We start from the raw sequence: 24256 nt of genomic DNA on the forward strand, positions 1-24256 counted from the left end.
GGTGGCTAGTATCTGACACTTCACAGGAAGATCCACAATTGACCACTACGGAATTTCTTGCAACTATCTTTCTAACCCGCTTTACAGTAATTGGTTGGCTCCATATGCTGAAGCATGAGGATTTGCTTTTGGTACAAGAGTCAAAGGACAAATTGCAGACCCAAGGATCCTCTGAAACAGAAAAAATTCTCCATATTTCCCAGCAACACCAGTATGGTTTGCCAAAGCAGGACTGGAAGTAGAACCGCCTAGCACTTGTCTTAATGCATCATGTAGTGTAGCAGATAAGAGCTACGGAAAGTTTATTGGAGTGCACACACAGTACTCAACATTTTTCTCTCTCTCTTCCCTCCCCCCCGCCGCCATACTGATTCATTTCATGTTACTAATCTACTTAGTTGAGTGTACATGTAGCAGGTTAAGGAAAAAGTGTCTAGAAAATAAGTTTGTTTAATAGGCCACTTTTAAGGACACAGTGGTCATTTCCCCCCTTTAATAGTTAGTTTCCAATGGGAATGGATTTTAGAAGAACTTCACTAAAGGCTTGACTTTTGTCTGTTACTAATATTGACTGGTAGACAAAACTAAGGCTGTGGACTTTTATATAAATCAGTATGATTCATTGTGGTCATTCACAAAGAAATTGGCTGCCATCTTCTTAAAATGTATTTTAAGAACAACAGCAAATAGTGATATAGTGAAATATTTTAAATCTAGTATTTTAATAATCACTGCACTGCAAGAAAAAAAAAAACACGTGGAACAAATGCATTTCAATTCCATTCTGTACTGCACTACAAAGTCAACAGCTTGATCCTTCTCCCACAGAAGTAGTAGTTTACTTTAGTGAGCGCAGGACTAAGCCTTTATTCTTTGTTCATTAAATACATTTCTAGTTAGTTGTCTAATTATTGGGGGAGGGGAGGAATAGCAGACCTTAAAATCTTCAGTTTCTAATAGTGGTTTACACTGGTCTTCACTGAACTGGAATGGTTAGTGCTAGATTAAGTACTTAAAATAGATTAAAAATCTAATTTATGTACTGTTAAATCTTCTTGAGCTTTTCAGATCAGATTCAAGGGGGAAAAAAGTCTGTTTCTAGGCTCAGAGAAAAGTTTATGATCCTCTTGTTAAAACAGTCAAGTGTTCGGCTTTGGAAAAAGGTATATTCAAAAAGCTATTAACTGAAATATTTCACAGCTGAATGTTTAAAGAACCAGGAATAGGAAAAAAGTCTGTGGACTATTAAAAATAATTTAATAATTTAATATGTGAGAAAGAAATAAAGATTGATTGTTGGAACATAATCTGTTATTTGAGAACTGCTCTTCACTGTTTTGCAGCTGAGGACAGTGGTATGATCCACTATGATCCAACACTTTTTCCTTTACTGGAAAATTGTTCCATCACAAAGATTTTTTTTGTCATGTCTAGAAGCTTTTTCCACTTGTCACTAGGAAGAGTATACAGAATGCTTTTGATAAAAGGAAGCACATGTTTCAGGTTTATGAGGCCTCAAAGCTGTTCACAAAGCAGAAAAAGAGTATCTGATGCATGCTGCAAGCTCTCGTGGCAACGTTCCCTGTTTACGAATGGTTGTTTTCTAGCTAAAAACAGAACAATTCCACTGGTATTGCAGATTGGAAAATTAAGTAGAGCAAGTGAATGAAAGCAGAAATCTAAATGTACTCATGTTTATAAATGTTTGTTTATATTCAGATTTGCATCATTTTAACTAGAGGTATGATTTTACACAGACTTAATTAAAGCAACGCAGAAGACTGGGGGGACATTTATTTATTAAATTGATTAGGAGTAGGTTTAAACTAACTCTGATTTAAGAATAGCATTTCAGGTAAGTGTTCTCATGGAATTTGTACTGGTTTAGCTAAAACAGTGTTTAATTAAAAGGGTGGCAAGTTTGTACACATAAAAGGCTTTAAGAAAGCAAGCCAAGCGTTTACATGACAATTGCATCGTTTTGGATATATCTTAAAAACAAAAGAATTGTAATCTTAGAGATAACTTAGTATTATAGTAGTAGTTTGCTGTTCTGTTGCAGTTGTGTTGGTCCCAGGAAATATGAGAGACAATGTGGGTAAAGTAATAACTTTTAATGGACCACTTTCTGTTGGGGGAAGAGAGCTTTCGAGCTGCACAGACGTCACCTGAAGAACAGCTCTGTTTAGCTCGAAAGCTTGTCTTCTCTTCCCCCAACAGAAGGTGGTTCATTAAAAGCTATTACCTCACCCACTTTGTCTCTATTATAACATTTTACATTTACCATAGATAACACATTTTGTACCCAACTGAAGTGTATTTAATGTCCATCAATCATATATTTTTGGAATATATCCCGTGTCATTTAAATAGCCATAACAAAACAGAAGAGAAACTACTTACTGGTTGCATAGCTCTGGCTGTCTAACTAAATTTTGAATGAATTCATTCAGTCCTGCTCTTCTCTGTTTAATAAAATCTGGGGAGGAGGGGAAAAGTGTAATTAGAAAGAATCATTCAATGAATTCATGGCAAAACAAGTTTTTAATTTTGCATTTTTATACTACTTTAATGGAAGTTAGTTAACAGAAAAAAAAGCGTCTGAATATAACTGGGCTTACACATGAGGATTTTGTATAGAAAAAAATATGAAATGGGAAAGAATAGGGGCTCCAGTCCCTATTTAACTTTTTCATTATTTTATATATTTTAAAAAGCAAAAATGTACTCAACCCAATAGATCTGAACTGCACCTGCGCATGCGACAAGAATTCAAAGTGTGCAGTCACAATGGCCTAGATTTTGTATTGGAGAGCATACTGGTCCTGATCCTGCTAGCACTGAAGTCAGTGACAAAATTCTTATCGACTTCAATTGTGCAGTATCAAGCCCTTACTCCCAAGAGTATTCTTCTCATTCATACCAAAAGGGCTACTCTACCAGCAGGCATCAACATGTAACCATTACCAAAGATATTTTAAAATCTTTATTTCTCTCTCCACTTTTGATGTAGTTTGTTTACTTTGGTTCAGTAGCAAGGAAAGGCCCTACTACGGGACTGCAGTCCTTGTTAGATCGATTTAAACTTAATTCTGTGCAAGCAAGATAGATTAAATCCCAAATAAAGAACAAAATAAAGGAATAATAACCAAGTCACAGTTTACCTGGATCAAAATTGTCTCCAAATATTCTTTTAGCTGGAATCTTCAGGTTCATAGTGGGAAATTGTTTCTTCAGCTAAAAAACAAACACCATCTTCATATTTAGATATTTGGACTCCTATAAATAATTGCTTGATGTAGGCATATTTTACTCTCAATTTGCAGAGAGTTTGAACTTCAGACTACTAGCATCACTTTTTGTGTCCTCAATATTGTCTTTGTTGGGATTAGTACAAAGGGGAGTGTGGAGACAGAAGGTTGATCTGCATATAAACAAATTGTCTAGGCCCCATTTAACCAGTGTGTTACAATTTGTAACCTGGTTAGGAGACAAGTTCAACCTTGTTGTAAGCAGGGCTTTTGGCGTCTATGGTTATTAGAAATGTTCTTTATTACATTGCCTCCTCTGGCCCAGTTTGCTTTTTTTCTCTCCTCCCCTCCCCCCAAAGAAGCTGTCTTCTGGCTAGGAATACAGGTATTGACAACCTCAGTGGATAAGTCTATGATGAGTCCAATGCATTTCCAAACACCTACAACCTTCCAGGGATTGGATGCTGTCACTGCAGCAGACAGACCTATTCAAAGAAGAGACTGGCTTGTGAGAGTGAATCTTTGCCCAAATCCAAGTACAACTACAATGACCTAAAAACAAAACAAGAATTCCAAGCACTCAGTGTTGCAGAATAATCTGGTAGAAGAAAACTCCATGTTCACTCTCAGACTTTTCTTAGTCACTCCTCCTTGTATATGTATAGCCTGAAAGTCAGGATCCAGGTTTACACCACAGCAAAGCAATCTCTAGGACTGCTCTTAACCTTTGGAGTAAGGAGCCCCTAGGCATGATAGCTGAAATTCAGACACTTTGCCCTAGCTATTGAGAAGCAAAGTAATCCACCAATAAAGGATGCACAATGGTAACATGCCTTTGAGAGGCACGGAGTGAACTTATTTGAAAAAAGTGCATCCAGAGAGGATTTCAGATACAGAATTTATTCATACTATGTAGGAGGCCAAACAATAGAGGGAATAGGAAGGAAAACTAAGGAGTTTATAATAATATGGTAGAAATCTTAGTAGAGATAAAGACACTAACACCTTCCAATTCATTCTCCTTGATCTCCACAAAGCCCGTGTGTTTAAAAGTCACAATTTTTAGATGGTGGAAGGAGCAGCAGATACATCTCTCTCTATTTTGGAGACTATTTCTTCTCCTCTGATTTAAGAGCTGGTGGTCCCTTTCTCCAGTTACCCCATAAGCAAGTTTCAATATCAACTCCATTTGGCATAGCAAGTTCTTCCTTAACATGCTATTCACTTTGCAGAGTCCTTTGGAATGTCCAGCTCCCTCCCTTCTTTTCAGGAGTAAAGAAGAGAAATTGGGGCAGATGTCCCTTTTCACCTGGCTAATTTCTCTAAGAACCTCCACTTGCATTAGAAAGGCTGGGGCCGACTGCGCTTCATGACAGCAGTAACGTTATCTGACAATCCAGATGTGTGGGCTATATGATGCCTAATCAGCATTCTTCAGCCACTGAAGAGGCTTTCTTTCTCCCTTGCCCCCATGGGTAGTCTAAGAGGTTTGCCAAGTACAACATATGGGATCCCAGGCAGACTTCAGTCACCTAGGTAAAACAAGGTGTGTGGACAGAGCAGAGAAGAGTGCATGTCACCAAGGGTGCCAGAGAGGGTGGTTTCAGAAGCTGAAAGGGGGTTTGGCTCACAACACATATATCTGACAGGCTGTGGGGGGTTAGTTCCTCTTGTAAGATCAGGAGGCAGTGACTTTAGGTGAGTACATACTAGGAAGGAGTGCAGACAATAGGGTCCCCAGAAGCGCATTGCCCTGGATGACAACAAAATTGGCACATGCCTAGGACTGGCCCTGCTTGCTCTCCTCTAAGCGTGTACAGTAGTAGCAGCCTCTGCCAGCAACGAACCAAGAGGTCCACTGAATTTCCATGAGTCTGCAGCTGCAAAGTCTTATTTTAGCTGGATCAAGTCTTTCCCTACAGGAAATCATGACAACTCTTAACTGACTTTCAAGTATTTTAAGAAACAAATTTTTCAAAGGTTTCAGAGTAGCAGCCGTGTTAGCTTGTATTCGCAAAAAGGAGTACTAGTGGCATCTATACACTAGTTTCCTTTATTTCCTTGCAAAATAAATTCTAAAGTGATTACTTCTTAAAAAAACCAAAGACAAATAGATTTCAAATATCCACCACTCACATACTTATTCAATAATATCCACACCCCCAAAAAACCCCAAACCACACACCTCTAAATCCTATTAAAGTTGAAACTAGTGAAAAACAGTCTCTGATGGTTTAATGTGGAACACGACTATACACCATGAACGAATGAATTCAAACCACAATACAGCAAACAAGCATTCCTTTTTGTGATTTTAGCGTGACTCTTTAGAATGCATCTTACTCACTGTGTTGTACAATTTATCAAACTCAGCATATCGCCTGAAGACAAACCACTCATTTCTACCAACGGAGACCAATACTTTGTAAACCTGTGGGAACACAAAGGCAGAGTAAATGCCAACAATCAGTTTCAGAAAAGCCATCTGTTTTGTTTTTGGGGGGGCTTATATGTGTATGTATGTACACACAAACATATTTCTCACTAAGCTACTTGTTTCTTATTACAACTTCATATAAGCAACAACCCAAGATTAACAAATCCTGTATTCTGTAAGCTGCAAAATGCTCATTTGTTTTGAAGTGAAGCCTTAAACATCAGTAAAACTACTATATAAACGCCATAAGATTAATACACATTCAGTAGAAGCATCTTGCTACTAGATACTAAAACACTAATACAGATCCACTTTGTGGGGGAGAGCGGGGAATGAGGAATGCCTCCAAAGCCTCAAGTCCAATGCAAGGGTGCAAGAATGAAAGTGGCCTTATTCTACAGAAATTTAATCAGGTCTTTATAAGTTAAGAATATAAACAAACTGAATCTATACATTTGTTTTAAAAGCAAATACTAAGGAAGCAAGCCTTCATAGTACTGTTAGCCCCCCAAAAAGCACATGGTTATCACTGAAGATCATCCTGACCCAAGCTTTTGTTGAGTAGCATGTCTTGAAGAAAACAGGCAAGTGGGAGAAAGCTGTACATCCAGCATATAACTAATCACTTATCTGTAAGAGCAACCCCTCTGCAGATAGTATCTGTGGAGTTAGACTGCTTAAAAGTGTTTGTAGGATGCATCATTACCATACAAAGTTGACAATCAAGTCTAGCAAAGAATCTATTTAAAAAAAAGAGTAGTGTTTGACACTCATGTTTCCAGAAAGGCATACACTCCAAACCTGTTTACATAACCATTCATTCTGCTTCAATCATGCTCAAACTGAAACCGCAGAATTAGACACCTCCCAAAGAGGAGAAGAGAGATGATGCACGCAGTTACTATTTATAGCTAAGTGATTCTTCTTCTGAAGTATCTATGGATTCGCACTTACACTGCTATGACTAATGAAAGCATATGAGTTAGTGTAATGGGCTATAAACACTCTCCTGGAAGTCAGGCAGGGAGGAGTTAGTTATTTTCCAAGGGAGCCAGGCAAAGCACCTTCTCCAGCACAGAGAAGTTGGCTGGCCTGCCAGCTGGAAAAGGGAGGATCCCCATCTAGGCTCACGAAGGCACAGAAAAACAGGAAGGAAAAATTGCAAGACAGTTCTGAGAGAGAAGGAGGAAGCACCCAGTCTCACTCCCCTCAGATGTGGTGCTGCTGTTGTAGCATGAAGATTCTAGAAAGTGGCTGCTTTACTCAAATCCAGGACTGCTCTTTGCTCCTGCCAACCCCAGGAAGATAATCAAGTCAGGAGACTCTCAGACCAAGATGTAACCAGGAGCTCCAATGAAATTTACGTGAAGGATTATTCCTTCCCTCCCCCAGATTAGGGATAGAGAGAGCAGAGCCAGCAACTTCTGTATTAAGCTAGGGTGGTGGCATGAACCTGGGAAACAGATGGAGTTAACCATGTCAGCTAGAACTACTCTTTTCCTTTGATTATCTGCAGCTGAAGTGAGGCTGATCGGGCTCAGCCACCTGGGGAACCAAGATGAGACAAGTCTTAATTTACTATAAAGGGGCCAAAGCAGGGAGGCTGGTGTTTTAAAGGGACAGTATTCTTTTTCCTGTTTGTTTGTTGGTGTCTGCCACTAGACAGGGCCACCCTCTTATGGCTAAGCACAAAAATAATGGCTGGGCAAATGGATTGTCCAGGTCTCTTCCCATGAATCCTAATTTTTTAAATGGAGTACATACAGATCTCTGTTCCCATTGGGATGAAGTCAGAAGCTGACTTGAACATTACTTTTAAAATGAAAAGTCAAACTGCTTAGCAAGAATTATTAGTCATGGGAGAAGAAACACACTGGGGACTCTCACCTACAAAGGACCCTGTTTTAGATTACTCCCTGACATCAGACCTGCAGTGGAGGCCTCTGACAGTCATAAAAATCAGCCAGTCAAGGGCGGGCTGTTTCTTTTTCTTCTAAAAAGACATCTCCTGCCTTCCCGACTAAGGAAAAACTCCTGTATCTTACCCCAAAAGCCAAAACACTCAAACTACAAATATGTGGTAGTTTAGCCTAGTGTTAAGCATTACCAACTAGTACCATCTTTTTACCCGGGGAGGACACCCCCACCATATTCTGCAGACATGCACTTTTGTCCACATTACTGGCAACTACACTGTTCAATTCTTGTGGGGTGAATGGGAATAGAATGGAGTGGCATCCCTAAAGCTTAGGACTTTGAGACACTGTCCTCTCACCTTCTGGGTGTTCAAGCAGTTCAAGAAAAGTGACACATCTAAGTGCAAGAATCCTCCATCTTTTTTATGGTTTTTACAATAATGCTTTCCTCATGGGTGTCTGTGCCTCCTTTTAGTAATCCCCTCCTGCAGGCTCAAGGAGCAATGCCCAGGGGCTCCGGAGAGTCACTGCAATATGGGTTTGCAAGAGGAGAGAAAGTATAATAGCCATAAAAATATTCTGGAGGATGCAGGTCTACTACTGAAATTATTGCACCCATCACTTCTTGGCTGATAGTGTTATTAAATCCTAAAATATGACAAACCCACAAGCTTTGCTGTGAAAAAGTATAATTTGTCAGGCTGCTAATTAGTCCTTGATATCAAGTGGAAGAGGCCAAAACTGAGCACTGTGCTTCTATAGGGAACATTCACCTGGTTAGACTGTGCCTACTGTCACCTCTTCTCTCTAAAATTTCCCCACTGTTGCTAATGTTGGTGCAGCTCCACAAGTAGGAGTGCCAGGGAAGACAGGACTCTAGGCTACAGCTGATTTTCTGCCTAAAAAGTTCTACATGACCTGGTGCTTAAAACTCTGGGGACTGTCATTGCCTTGTGTGTACTAGTGCTGTCACTGGTGAATTTACCACAGCAGGAAATTTCAGGACAAATGTCCGACCACTGACAAGTCTGTAAAGAATTAACATTTAGGCAGTACAATGTGCTAATTTTGCTGTAGGAAGATCAGAGACTTTCGAGAGAGCTACTTCGTTCAAACTCACGAAGTCGTATGAAATACACTTCCAACACATACCGACCCTCAGGCACTCTCAAACTTTAGCTCTTAAACTGCAAGTTAACCAAGCACCCTTTTTCTTTTCCCCATTTCCCCACTCCCCAAAACATAGTTACATTATGATATACTTGAATGTTTACATTGACTACATAAAGTAATATTCTTTGCCTTCTGAAGATAAAGAGAATAACTGTACTGTAGGCTGAAAACAGACATAAACCTTGCACTAGTTTTCATCAGTGAAACACCCTTGGATTTACTAATTCTCTAGAAAAATAGAACAAGCTAGTCAGCATCTCTCAGTTTCAGGAGGAAATTGCACAACAGGGCAATGAATCGGATCATATTTTTGAAAGAAAGCATTACGATGCATTCTTTATACCCTAACAGACATAGAAGCAAAGACAAAACCACCCAAAACCACTTTACTTCCTGTATTAAGTAAGATTCTTTGCACCACTAAACAAAACAAGTACTGCCTGCTACCAAATTAAAAAAAGAAAAAAAAAAAAGCCTGCATGATTACAAAATGTGTCTATCAGGAGGCCAAAAGGAAAAAATGAGGGGGGGGGGGGAAACTTTCAAGAGCATAAGATTGAGAGAGAGAGAGAATGAATTACAAGTGATGAGTTTCCTTTAAAAGCACATAAAAACATTAAGAAAACAACTGTAAAGATGTAAAATAAATGTGGAGTGTCTAAACTCAGGAGCTCACCTTTTTCTTGTCATTTTTTAAAATACACCTCACTCTTTGGGATTTTATGTTTTTTACAGAAAAGATATGGCAACATTTGGATCTGATATGCTAGGGCAAAAAGATCCCCCTGCCCCCACATTTATACACTAAATTCCAAATATGAAAAAAAAAAATGCTGCAGTTTTGCTTAAAGGGATATCAAGAATTTGTAAACTAGAACTATATCTATAAAAAGTGAAACTCTAGAATAAAAATCCTATTCTGCGTGAAGATTAATTGTGTAAAGCATTTTGTTCATTATGTCCAGTACATATCATTTGCATTTGAGCAAACACCAATTTCTGTCATCAGTATGTGGAGAGCACAAAAATAGTCAGATATTTAAGATGTGTGCTAATGTACAAAACAAAGCACATATGTAGTCTGTCTAGAGAAATGCTAACATACTTACAGTAAACCTCTTTTTCTTCTCTCTATGTTCATCAGAGCTGGGAATGCTAACACTTGGGCAGCTTTCTTTGAGATCCATTTTTATGTACTCTTTGGGCAAGCTTGTGTCAAGTGACTCCACTCAATGTAGAGCAAACAGAAGACAATCTCAGCGATACTGATCCAAAATGTGCAGCTTTTCTTGGAAAAATTTAAATTCCATCATGCAACCTTAAAATGTAATTAAAAGGTAAAATTAAATACAGAAACATTGTTCATTTGCATGGTTAGAACTAGTTTGTGAGCTCCTTCTCTGGGCAGGGATCATAGCTTCCTATGCAGGTATACAGTACATACTGCAAAAAGTGCCTGATCCTGATCGGGGCCTTTGGACAGTGGGGACAACAGACACTGCTCATCTCTGCAACACACACTCAAACCCTGATCCTACCAGATGTTCTATGCTGGTGGGCTTTTGCCCCCTTACAGAGTCCCACTGACTTCAAAGGGGGCTCTGCATGGGTTCAAGGCCCCACAGCAAAACTAGCTTGCAGGATCAGGGCCGCAGCATGTAATGCATAATTTGGGGAGACAGGCAGATATTTATCATCAGAGTCAAGTTAGTTTTACTCAGCCATAAGAGTTGTATTGAGGTAGAAATAATTTATTCAAGATTATTTCTAAATATCTTCAGATGTACAAGTCTGTATCTCAGGGTACTGCATACCTGTCAGAACACACAGAGTATATTTAAGTATCACATCACAGGTGGAAAAGGAAAGATGATATGAGGAAAATCTTTCAAGTGAAGTTTAAAGGGACACAGTTAATTTTAAAAAGTCACTTCTGTCTGAACGTTTTACCTGCTGTTGTTACAAGTGAAGCATATGATGACACTAACTCACAGATTAGGGAGATTTCCCCCAGTTTTGCTTACTTTGTGCTTTTGACAGCACATTGTCTAGAGTTTCATCATTTCCCCTGTACAGATGGTTAGTCAACCTCTCTTCATTTAGGGCTTTCACACAGCATTGCGTGAAAGGGGGCATTTTAAAAGACAAGAAAATGAAAAAGTATACATACCAAAATAGGCCAGGGCCAGGTTAGAATTTAACTAGTTTTCTGAAGTTTAGATTTCAAGTTAATGGTGTCCTCTTTCACTCACCATCTCTGGGGCAGGGATAATTTTGTTGTTGTTGTGGTGGTGGTGTGTGTGTGTCTACCACAAAGGAACCTAATCCCCAACTGAGGCCTCTAAATGTTGCCACAATACAAATATGAACTTTTAACTAGCACACAAGATGACCATAAAGAGATGCTCAAATTTAACAAAAAACCTCCTGTTCGGGAATGTATGGATATTTCAGTTTTAAGTTTTTTTGTTTTGTTTATAAACCAAATACAGTTCAACCCTAAGGCACAAACAAAAAAATAGGTAACACTAAAATATGAGATGTCTAGCTTGTGTCATGTCTAACTCTATAAGGGGAAAGCTTTGAGGAGTGAAAAAGCTCAATATTTAAACTGCCATTTTCTCAAAAGAGGTAAGCTGAATATGAACTGTATATTTCAGGGCAAGAATTTTTAAAAAATAAAATAAAAAAAGCCACCAACTAATTTGATGTAATACTGCTGTTACAGAGATACCCATGTTTGTGTTGGCAGAAGTGACAAAGCCCCTGGTATCCAATTGAAGAGATTTGTTTTTTAATATCCAACTAATAAATCTTAGATGGTTCTGGTTTACTTCTTATACTCAAAATCCAATCACCTTGATCTCTTCCAAATTTCCTTTAGTTTGTCCTCAGATTTGAGGAACTTGATCATTAATTATAATTTACAATTAAATGAAAGATAAATATTAATATGGTGAAATTATTAAAAATGCAGAAACAGCTATAATCACAATGAAATCAAAGTCATTATAGCTGTTCAGTGATAGTCAAATTTTTTTTAAAAAATTTGACTCCCATTTGCCTTAATATTTGACTTTCCCATACTTACTGGTTACTCACATCAGACTAATAGTTTCCAAGTTTAATTCATATACATTAATAAGTTACATATTTGAATTACATTATCTTGTACACATCAAATCAGCCAGGAACTTGTACCTTTGATGAGCCACTGTTAAAAAGCTGTGTTATACAGTTAACCATAATTACTCTTTTATAAAATTATATTTGGGTGCGTAACCTGTAAGAAGACTGGTCTCTTACTCCCCAAACCTAGTTTAAAAAATAAACTAAAAATGTTGCAGTTAAATATTATACGGCAGTCCTTCCCCATTCCACTAAATATGTATTATTTGGTACAGAAGCTCCCCTAAAGTCAATCAAAGTGGTATAATATTTTCAGTCATGTGTTTTACTAGGTATATGATTTACAAAACATTTATGCCCATTTATGGGGCTAGCAGTTACACGTATACTGCATTTTTCTCATATTGTTTACTTACTTATTTTCCTGGCCATCACATGTCACACATTAGAGCGGCAAGCTTTTTGTGTCTTTCTTTCCCTCACTAACACCATCCTCTGAGCACCATCAACCTCTCACAAATAGACACTGTGTCTAATCCTACAATGTTCCTGGAATTTTTGCATTCACCCTCATGTCAATTCCACTTAGGGCACGTAGGGTAAAGATACAGGCCATCGCTCTCACATTCTTTAGATTTCAGAGCCATAGCAGAATGACAGGACACGAAGAGTTGCAATAGTACTGAAGAAAAGGCATGGATTATAGTTCAGAGAGCAGTACTGCACAGATTTGATATACAGCTCATTCTCAAATGTAGAAAGTCCAAGAGTAGAGTCACCAAGTTTGATACAGGATGAATTTACTCATCTTGATCTGGTGGAAAAGAATGAGCAGCTACTGAAGACGTAAAAAAACCCAATAAAAATATTTATACTGCAAGTTTCTTGGAGCTTTGCATGATGCAGTTTGCATTTGTTTCTCTGAGAAGACTATACTTACAACAGCGTTGTTGCAAAGCAACGTTAAAATTAGGTGGTAAAATTGGAAAGAGCAATTGAAGCTTGCCTATGAAACTCCAGAAGGTGGAAGATTCAGTTTCTATTCACCAGCAGCACTCAACTATCATAGTAACTCTTCAACTGTAACATACAGAAGAACTTCATTTCAAAAAGGTTTTTCAATTTTTCTTGATTTCCCATCCCTACAACACTGCAGATTAGCAGGTTTATTTGCTAATTTCAACAGTGCCTAGCACTATGCCAGCTAGGTGATGCATCTAACCTGTGTTCCTTATTGTATCACTCATTAAAAAAGACAAACACAATCACACCAGACAAAGCAAGCATTGAAGTGTGCCTTTAAGGCCTTTGTAGGCTCTGGCAGACCACCAGAGAGGAGTGAATTTTAAATAGGCGCTGTCAGCTGAGAAAGGGAGCACTCTATTAGCAGTGGTAGAGTTATTAGAAACAAGTGACTTCCTGCTGTCCTCAACTCCCATGACAAGTAGAGGGAAAGACAAAAGTCTGACAACCAGACCATACACCTTGAATTGCACCTAAGTGTACATAGGAATACACTGCGGATGTGTCTCCACACCTGGCAACTCACAGCAGTCTAAAGACATTCAGCATCAACGGAAGCTCCCAAAGGCCAGAAGGGGGAAAGGTGCAGAAGACATTTGCACAGAGATGGGCAAAGCTTTTCCAAAGAACTTTTTTCACCAAAAAATACAGATTTGAGTTGCCCGAACATTTTGTGCACTAGTGTTGATTTAACAAACTGTTTTGGTTTAAATGAAAAAAAGAAAAAAAAAAGTTTAGAGGAGGTTGAGATTCCCCCTTATAAAACTTTAGCCCAGTGGTTAATGGACTGGGAGACCCAGGTTTAAATCCCTTCTGGAACAGAGACTTGAACCCAGGTTCTCACTTCCTAGGTGACTGCCCTAACCACCAGGCTACAGGGTATTCGAACGTGGGGGAAATCTCAGAGTTTCTTCTGTTGAAGCGGTTTCACTTTGTATAAAACAATGAAATAGTCATTGGACCAGAGAGAGAATATGACTTACAGCCCTCTGTTTAGGGCTCCCCTTTGGGAGGGGGAACATCTGGGTTCCAGTCCCTGCTTCAGTGACAATTTAATTATTTTACACAGAGGAACAGCTTCAAAAGGAGAGACTGAGAACAATTCATGGATAAATACCCTATAGCCTGAAGGTCAGGGCAGTCACCTGGGAAGCAAGGATTCAGACTCCAGAGCAAGGATTCAAACCCAGGTCTTCAGTATCCCAGGTGAGTGCTCCAGCCACCAGGATAAAAGGTTGTAAGTGGTGGCAGCACCACCACCATGTTTTTTGTGAATCTAGCCTTTCATTTTCTTTGCTAAAGTAAAACAAGGTTAAATGCCCAAATGTGAAATAAAGTTTAGTTTGACCTGAACAAAAATGACCCTGCTTTTCCCTGCTGAAAATCCCCAAAAAGTTTGATGGTACAACCTGAACTTTTTTAAAAAATATATTTTTAGGAACTGCCAGTCAAACGAAAATAGTCAGTTATTTGCACAGCTCTCTGTTGTGAGGTTTGCATTAGAGAATAATGGGGCACAGTCTCCTTGGCAGTTTCAGATGAAAGATCGTCAAAAGCAAATATCTATATCTGTCACAAGAGCTGCAACGGATCCATGAATCATTCTGACAAAACTCAAGAATACACGCTGGTTAGGTAGTGAGACGCCCGTTCGTCCACTGCCATTGTCTTTTACCAAAAAGCATGCCTTTCATTCTTTTCTGGGTTGAACAATATAGCCATTTCAATTTTATCCAGATTCCTGTCTCTCTCAGGAACCGTGAATGCAAGGAGAACAGAACGTGGATGTTACAAAAAGCAGGCACACAGCTGACTATCCCCATACATATACACCATTGCAGTACAATACATTTGAAAATCTCCTCAAGTGACCTACTATAAAAACTGAGCAACATGGATCACTAACAGTACATCCTCACAATTTCAATTCCATATTAGGATCTGAATCCTGACCGACAGGAATCCAAGAAGTCTTTTCAATCTACCACTGAAGTTGGCTCATCTCGACCTTCTTGATAAACTTCCTTAAAACTGGAAGCTTTGTGAGAGGATAGTAACTAGTGGAGTTTTAATGTCCAAATATGGTTCCATAAGCAAGCTCCTAACCACTTGTCAACTGTGGCTAGCTGCTTGCACTTTTGGAGGGAGGAATTAAAAAAGCCTCACCCTTGCCCCCTTCCCAATGACCCTCCCGCTGACTTTAATCCTTCACCATGGACAAGACCCCTCTGAAGAGTAGGTGGATGATATTCTAAGCACCCCCAAAAAGCCCTGTAAATGAAAGGTAGGTGAAAGCCAGCCCCCTCATATTCTAATACTTTTCCATGGTGATTGGAAACTTGGCCCAAATTGTACTATGAAAGGCCTTTCAAGTTTTGTATCTAATAAAAGAGAAACATTTTAGTCTAACTATTTTAACTATTATATTACAACAGCACCCAGAGGGCCCAATCAGAATAACAGTCCCATTGTGCAGGATGCTGTACAGACACACAGCAAGAAAAAGTCGTCCCTGTCCCTCAAAAGCTAAAACTGGATTAGACAGCTTATGTGTACTGCCCATGCTGGCTGTACAGCTACAATTAATAACCAAACAGCATGCCTCCACTGACAATGCTGCTGGTGTTCCCACAGAGTAAAGGAAGGGTACCATCTTCCCTTCAGCACTTTGAGCAATAGGAGGAAGCAGACAGGGAGGTGGAGGACAGGTGAAAATAAGAGGACTTTTCCAAATGTATTTGGAAAAGAGTCAGCAAGAAAAGAATTTGGCATGTACCTTTTAAGAGGGTAATATAAACAAATGACCGCAAGGCGAAAGACATTTGGTGACTATGCTAACCTTGCACCTCTGGAGAGCTGGGTCCAAATCCAGGGCTGGGTCACAAGTGAAATCAAGATCTGGCAAGCTCCAGCTGAGACGGATTCTGGTGCAGGAGAGACCTGCAAGAAATAACGCTGGATAAATAGGAGATATTTCAATTATTTGTCACGGTTAAGAGTTAAAAATAGGTTTTGTGTTCTCTCTTTAAATTTGGCCATAGTATCAGTTTCAGTACATCAGGATAGGATAACCACAGGAAGAAGAGAGCCAGGAACTGTCAGAGGTCATGAGGCTTAAAAAGTGTATTAAATTTGTCCATCGCTAGCCTAAACCCTAACAAAGCTACCTGAATTTCAAAAGGGACCCAAGTCTGCTTTGATTTGTTGAATGACTAACTTCAAAATAATTCAGGTTTCAAATAGACCACCCTTTAATACCATGTACATTTTAGTTTTACGGACCTTTTTGTAAGTTTTAAAGAGGGTTTTCAACTCTCCTGCTGATGTTTACAAAAATCTGTCTAGCAAAGGAGAGTGCAGAGCACTTCCCTACATGCCCAGGTCCACCCCTCCTCAGTTCTTCACGCATTACTGCTGGTTGCCATTTTCATTCTGCTGCCATTAGTGGTAAACGCCCTAGGGAGTAGCTTGCACTTGGAGCTCCTTCAGGTAAGAGATAATGAAAGCAATGCTAGTTCATAAGACAGGAAATGCAACATTGGCCTTCTGCAAAAATGATAAAACTGAATGAAGACAAACTGCTGTCAAACTGAAAAAAAGAAGAGTGTGGATTGTGTCCTCCGCACACACACCTTAACCTGTAAGAGTACTGCTGTAAAAACAAAACCACCCCCTACCCCACCACCACTACCACCAGAGGGGAAATCATCACTCTGTAATAATCTGGTCTAGTGAAATGTAACTCTTTTGTTATTTTCCCTATGGGAAAGGAAGAAGACAGAGATGAGTGAGAAAGGTTAAAGAAGAATGGAGAGGAACAGGAATAGGGGATAATTTCTTACTTTCCATCCCCTATCTCAGTCTCACTGGGGAGAAAGAATAAGGGAGACATTTTCTATTTATAATCCCACTGAAGAGTATACCACCCCTACGACAGCAACACTTATTTTATCTGTCCTAGCACAACCACTGTTATATGTGAAATTTCAACATTTGTATCTCAGGTTGGCTCTGTCAGGATTCTTGTTTATTGCAAGACAGAATTCTGAGAACTACAGGCTCCACCACTGTTAAAAATGAATGTAGTGTGGATCATTATTAACAACTGAGCATGCATTCAGCAAGCTCCTAGATCTGCCCTAAGAACAGCCCTCTAGAATAGTTAGCGAAGACTTCTTATTTACCCACATCTAATCCTTAATGATTAATCTCTAGCCATATCCAGAGAATCTGGACTAAGGGATACAACAACTGCAAATGCATTAAATGATTAGTCTCAGTGATGAACTATGCGCAGTAAAGTCAGTTCGCACTGATCATATGCCAACACTTATGTTTTCTCGATTGCTTCCTCAACTTTCCTGTGCAGCAGCTCCAATTAATTTAGGCAAAAATTTTCAAAATTTGGGTGCCTAAGGACAAGCTCATAAATATGGACTGAAAGTTTTGGCTATAGTGCCTTGAGCTGCCTCCGACAGATCTTACGATAAAGCCTATCCAACTTCCTTTACTCCAACCACTTGTAGGGTGTCCAATTCTGCTTCAGCAGGCAGTCAGGCTTCTGTAAACATAGACCACAGGGTTGTTATCCCCTTTTTGACTCCATGAACATACATCCAGTCACATCATTTGGAGAGGCAGGATAGTCTAGAACAGTAGTCTCCAAACTTTTTGGCTCGTGCACCCCGAGGTTGAAGATTGGAAGACCTGCCGCAGGCATGCCACCGACAGAACAGGGCTGGAAGACCCGCCGCAGGGGAACACCAGCCGTGGACATGCAGAGCTTCCACCAAAGAAAAAAAAAGATGGAGTTTCATCCAGTGGTGCTCCTGCTGCCGCGCAACCCCTGGGTGCATCTCGCACACCCCAGTTTGGAGACCGCTGGTCTAGAATAATGAATATGGGATTGGGAGTCAGATCATCGTAAGCTCCAATTCTGGCTGGGTTACTGGCTTTGTGTGTGCATTTGGACAAGTCACTTTACTACTCTGTCTCCAGTTCCCATCTGTAAAATCATAGAAATGTAGGGCTGGAAGAGAAGTCAGGTCATCTAGTCTAGTCCCTGTGCTGAGGCAGGACCAGGTATACCTCCTAAACCATTGAGAACACTGACCTATTTAAGGAGGGTGTTGCAATATTTGTAAAGAGCTCTATAAAAGTATACACCAAAATTTCATAACCAACAGGGTAAGAGATCTAGAAAATGGAATGTCTCCAGAACAAAAAGCTGATGGGATACGCAGCATCAAATCTAAGCCTACTCTTCAAATTTAGGTATCCCTAATTCTGCAGAAGTCAATGGAACAGTTAATACTGCCAAATTCCAACAATGACAAGGGGTGAGGGAATATATTCGAGAAAGCTTGTCTCTCTATCCAATAGTATTTGGTCCAAAAGATATTACCTCACCCACCTTGTAACTAATATCCTGAGACCGATACAGCTACAACAAAATTCCAAGAATGTAACATGGTTAAGTAGAACAGATTCTAAGGCAAACCAAGAAGAGAAATAAGAAACTTACAGCAACACAGTACTGTGGGCCCAATTCACCCATACCCAACCATTTGGGTAGTCACACCAGCGCAAAGTATTACCAAACTCAGAATGATAGTTTTTTACACCCACTCTGCACTGATCCAAATGTCTATAGGGCAGTGGTGAATCAATAGTCTTTCCTCACAGAGAATAAGGTCACAATAGATGGCTAAAAAAAAAAAAAAAAATTAAGACTATAGAAAGCATCTATTTTATGCCTATAATACAAGTTGGTGTCACAATTTCTAATATGGCAAGGTTGTGATTTATAGTGAATGGTACTTATGCAAGCTCTACATCAATTAGATGCCACACATTAATGCTCCCATCAAGCAGGATATAGCTGAGGTAATTTATATAGCTTTAAAGACAGTATCAAAGAAGTAAAAATAGCAAACCTTTACTGCTGCATACAAATTAAACTTGAAAAAAAAAAAAAACCTGATCTAACACAAGTCTTCCATTTTATGTTCTTTTTTTAAAGTAATACAAAAGCCAGTTTTGAAAATAAATACAAACACTGCAGACACAAAAAGTTAATATAAAAATACTGAAAATATTAAGATTGTAATAAGCCTACAAGAAAAGTTCCAGTTAAAAAGAGTTAATGGCATTCCTTCTTTAGTTCCAAAAGGATCTTTAAGAAAATAGTTACAGGGAATTATGTGATCTCCTCTACATTTGAATTTTCTTGTTTTTAACAACTCCTGTTACAAGTTTTTAAGATGTATTTTATTAAATTCTCTCATTTAGGAGTAGTAAATAGCAGTCACCTGAAAGATCAGATTAATGTTCTGGTGAGCACTATATAAAAAACAAAAACAAAAAACAAACCAACCAACCAACATTTAGGTACTCATGAGACCAGAACAGTTTCACTGAACGGTTTCAGAGTAACAGCCGTGTTAGTCTGTATTCGCAAAAAGAAAAGGAGTACTTGTGGCACCTTAGAGACTAACCAATTTATTTGAGCATAAGCTTTCGTGAGCTACAGCTCACTTCATCGGATGCATACCGTGGAAACTGCAGCAGACTTTATATATACAGAGAATATGAACCAATACCTCCTCCCACCCCACTGTCCTGCTGGTAATAGCTTATCTAAAGTGATCATCAGGTGGGCCATTTCCAGCACAAATCCAGGTTTTCTCACCCTCCACCCCCCCACACAAATTCACTCTCCTGCTGGTGATAGCCCATCCAAAGTGACAACTCTTTACACAATGTGCATGACAATCAAGTTGGGCTATTTCCTGCACAAATCCAGGTTCTCTCACACACCCCCCACTCCCATACACACACAAACTCACTCTAGTCTAACAGATAAATGACATTTTCAATTTAAACATGAAACATGACACAACAGCCCCTCTAAACCCAAACTTAGGTATCTCAGTGTATAATCATGTTAAGTTTATCTTCACTGAAAGCTATGAAGCACCTGACTGCATGAAAAATGGAGCTAGTGTTTTATCTGTGAAATTCCTAGGAGTTGGATGGTTGTTGGGAGAAGCACAAAGGTCTTAAAACTGCAGACAGAGGTAAATAGTGTGTTGTAATAAGTTTAGCAAGCGATAATAAAAACCTCAAAAATAGAGACGTGGGTGACAAATCACATTCCATGTTGATGAGTTATAGCATGTTCAGAACCAGAGAACAGAAGGGTATCTTTTGGAGGTGTAGAGGGAGAATTTACCAGCTTCCCCTAACATTTGTATGAAAATAAGTTTAAAAAAAAACCCTCTAGTGTTCACTGCAGCAAATCTTCAAATATTAATACTTTACAATTTTGTATTAATGGACTTGAATTACATTCCCCCAGGATACCCAAATTCATATCATCCAATAAAAGGATGGGGGAGGGGGTGCCAAGTATTCCTTTAAAAAAAAAAAAAAAAAGAAGAAGAAGGAGCTTTAATGGAGTTCAAACACATCAACTCCAGTACAACTGTTGGTTTTTCCCCTATAGTTGTAACTTTTCCACAAAATGAGCAGTTTACAGCCATAAGCAATTTTGTACAAGACACAAAAATCTCCTGAAGACGGAGTTTTATATCATTACACAGGAGGTGGCTGCACCTTTTCCCCATGCCAGGGACTCGGACAGAAGGGAAGCGTACCTACTGAATGGCAGTCCCATTCCCACCCTCAAGACTTTGCAGCAGGGTTTGGGAAATTCATTGCATCTTGTTACAAGGTGAAGAAATGACATTGATCTGCTCACCTTAATAGGAAAAAAGTCTAGATAAACTGAAAGAAAAGGAGTACTTGTGGCACCTTAGCGACTAATCAATTTATTTGAGCATAAGCTTTCGTGAGCTACAGCTCACTTCATCAGATGCATACTGTGGAAAATACAGAAGATGTTTTTATACACACAGACCATGAAAAAATGGGTGTTTATCACTACAAAAGGTTCTCTCTCCCCCCACCCCACTCTCCTGCTGGTAATAGCTTATCCAAAGTGATCACTCTCCTTACAATGTGTATGATAATCAAGGTGGGCCATTTCCAGCACAAATCCAGGTTTTCTCTCCCCCACCCCACAAAGCTTTAGATAACCAACAGGAGAATGGGTTTTGGGGGGGGGGGGGGAGAAAACCTGGATTTGTGCTGGAAATGGCCCACCTTGATTATCATACACATTGTAAGGAGAGTGATCACTTTAGATAAGCTGTTACCAGCAGGAGAGTGGGGTGGGAGGAGAGAAAACCTTTTGTAATGATAAACACCCATTTTTTCATGGTCTGTGTGTATAAAACATCATCTGTATTTTCCACAGTATGCATCCGATGAAGTGAGCTGTAGCTCACGAAAGCTTATGCTCAAATAAATTGGTTAGTCTCTAGGGTGCCACAAGTACTCCTTTTCTTTTTGCAAATACAGACTGACACGGCTGTTACTCTGAAACCTAGATAAACTGAAGTATTTTCTGAATAATTTCACTTTAGGAATGGAGCTCCTCTTCTACCTCCATCGCCCTTAACCCTGGGAGCCCCAAAGGAGCACCTAAACAGAGTACATGGCTCCAAAACCCTTCTCTCTTACACCACGCACCCAAAACTGTAGCAAAGACACAGACACTTGACAGCTTGCAAGACGAAGGTCTCAGCTTCCTCTCCCTAGGCATGCCCATCTGGAGAGCTCTGTAAGCAAGTTGTGTACACACCCTGGAACTCTTCCAACAACGACTGCAGGGCAATGAGAGGAACTGTCCCTTTTCTGATCATCACACAAAACAGATTTCAGAGTAGCAGCCGTGTTCTCAGCTGTTCGAGCTCTCTCAGCCAGAGCAGCTCGCACTCCCTATATCACAGGACACTGGAAGACCAGAAGGAGAGCTCAATGAAAAGCACCACACACTCCTACATAGAATTCAGCCCAGGGCTCAACAATACTAACCTCAGGGTGCAAATACCCCTACCCAGAGTCAGACCTTTCAAGACCTTGCACCAAACCCTAAAGAGACAAGCCACCGCCCACTGGGGACGGCAGATCAGAAACCACAGCGAAGGGTCTCCACAACAGCGGATCTGCCTGTGACCACAGGCAAACCAGCCAGAGACTGGCGCTGAACGCGCACCGCTGCACCCGCAGACGAGAGCGCAAAGCCAGCGCGGGAGGAGCGCCCCGGCCCTACGGCTGGGTCAGGCACGTCTCCTGCCCTGGAACCCAGCGCACTGCGAGACACACGGCCTCGGACTGCGAGTCATGCATCGCCCGCCTGCCGGAGGGAGCGGAGGGGAAGGCGCTCCGCGGGCGGGGACGCAGGGGCATCGGTGGTGTTTTAACGGGAAGAAAAAAAACAACTGGGCACAACCCCCACCCCACCATGGATCAAACCCCCCTCCCCGAGGGCGGCAGAGATCCCCGGGCTGAACCCCACCCTCTGCAGCATCTGCTGGGACCGGCGCAAGCCGCTGCCTGCCAGCCTGTCGGGCCGCTACCGCGCTGGGCGGGGCTGGAGTTAACCCCCTCTCCGCCCCTGGGCGGCAGCAGGGTGGGCGACCGGGCGTAGCCCCAGCCAGCCGGGCGCAACAGCCCCGAGGCCAGGCCAGCGCTTCCCCACGCCCCTGGTCCCCCGCAGCCCGCCGCTTTCCCGGCCCACATGCCGTGGCCCCGCCATTCCGGGCCGGCGGCGCCAGGTGGCCCCGCCAGGTGGGGGGTGAGGCGGGGCGCCAGCAGAGCTGTTGGGAAGGGGGGTCGCAGGCCTCGGCTGGGGGCTGCCCGCTCCCCGGTGCGCTGGGCAGACCTACTCCACCCACAGCCTGCGCCGCCCCGCGGAGCCCTTCCCGGCTGCTTCCCCCGCAGGCACCGCCGAGCCGGGGGGCCGCTCGAGGCGGCCGGTGCTCCCCCCCCTCCGCCAGCCCGGGAGAGTAGCAACATTCCCCCCACCTCGAGGCATTGGCCCCGGGCCTACTCCATCCCCGTGCCTCGTTCCCGGTAGGGCGATGCTTTCCCTTATACTGCCAGCTGTAGCGAACGGCTCCCCCCGCGGGCGTCTGCCCGCTTTTACCTTGCAGCGCACGCGGCTCCCTGCCTGCGCCAGCCAGGCCAGTGCTAGCCCAGCTCTCCCACCGCTACGCTGCGAGTTGTTCTAGCTCCAGAGCAGGTGGCTTAGGAGCAGCGCGAGCAAGGCGCTCCTACAACTTTGTGGAGCAAGGGGAGAACTGTACTCCTTAGGACAGCCTTGGCTGAATGGGAACACGAGTGCAGGCCCCTCTTGCATTCAGGCATAAAAAATATGGGGAAAGAACCCATAGGCTAAACTGACCCTCTCATTTTGCTACGTGATAATCCTCACAAGGCAGACCTTAGGCAAAAAATTAATGGTTTAGAATGCCAAGACAACTAGGTAAAAAATAGGAATGGAAAACTACTTTTATTGTTCAGTTTAACTGCTTGCAGGCTTTTGTATACACACCCACATTTAGCAACACAAGTCTGCGACTTACCATCCTGGAGAGCAGGCAGGGTAATCATCCATCCTATCAATTACTTTAAATTAAAGTCTTCTGTAACAGTAGAAATAAAGAACTAATGCAGGAAGATCTGACAGTTTTGTGCAAATCTGGCACCAGTTTAGGGCAAGCTGTTTCCTGTCCTGGTTCTTTACATCTTCCTTGCCAAACAAGCAGCTGTGTGTCTGACCACAGTGTGCTCAGACACTATTTTTATACTTCCCAAATTAAGGGTTAGGTTCCAATAGCCTACTCAAAATTAGTTGCACTTTACTTCATAAATTATCCCACTGAACTCAAGGTGTCATTCATAAATAAGAATATCAGATTGCAGAATCTGGGCCAAAAGGTAGGTCTGCTTTGAAATCAGATTCAATACAGACCTTTGCTTTAGTAATGCTATTATTCTGATTTATTCTGTTTGCTAGATCTAGACATGCAGGGGAGCATGAAGTTAATAGAGAGCAGGCTAAAACCAGAAAAAAATTACAATTTCTATAATGGGAATAAGAATTAGGAAGGGACTAAGCCACGCAGGTAATCAGTGTAAGTGAATGAGGGCTTATCTCTATGAGAAAGTTGTAGGGATATGTTACCAATTTAACTACACTGATTATTAACTTAAGCCACAAACTGAAATGAGAGTTTACATGTGTCTAAATATAGTTTCTAAGCCAATTAAGTTAAGTAGGTACAGTTGTATTGTCAAAGCTTAAGAGCAAATACCTTCTCCAACAGTAAATATTAATATGAATGACTGAAGGGACACCAGGGACCCAGACCAGACTGAGCTTTGTGTAGCTCTAATGTGTCTCTCACCAAAAACAG

At 41.1% G+C, this 24256-nt stretch overlaps 1 protein-coding gene across 4 annotated transcripts in view; it reads right to left on the bottom strand.

Moving 5' to 3' along the window:
• SGK3 (serum/glucocorticoid regulated kinase family member 3) overlaps positions 1–23465 on the bottom strand; it is a 50321-nt gene extending 26856 nt beyond the window's left edge. The window contains exons 1-6 of one of the 4 annotated variants that reach the window (XM_084620768.1): positions 22984–23089; positions 15769–15869; positions 9887–10095; positions 5599–5682; positions 3165–3237; positions 2404–2479 (exon numbers count right to left, since the gene is read on the bottom strand). In XM_084620768.1, coding sequence (XP_084476894.1) covers positions 2404–2479; positions 3165–3237; positions 5599–5682; positions 9887–9964 — 311 coding nt within the window. In that variant the 5' untranslated portion in view covers positions 9965–10095; positions 15769–15869; positions 22984–23089. Of the gene's footprint in view, positions 1–2403; positions 2480–3164; positions 3238–5598; positions 5683–9886; positions 10096–15768; positions 15870–22862; positions 22914–22983; positions 23090–23422 lie in introns of those variants that run through there. The other 3 variants (XM_084620766.1, XM_084620767.1, XM_084620769.1) reach the window with 3 other exon arrangements.
• Positions 23466–24256: the final 791 nt, after the last annotated feature.

This window comes from Lepidochelys olivacea, assembly GCF_965140295.1.
Source record: "Lepidochelys olivacea isolate rLepOli2 genome assembly, chromosome: 2".
NCBI classification, from domain to species: domain Eukaryota; kingdom Metazoa; phylum Chordata; order Testudines; family Cheloniidae; genus Lepidochelys; species Lepidochelys olivacea.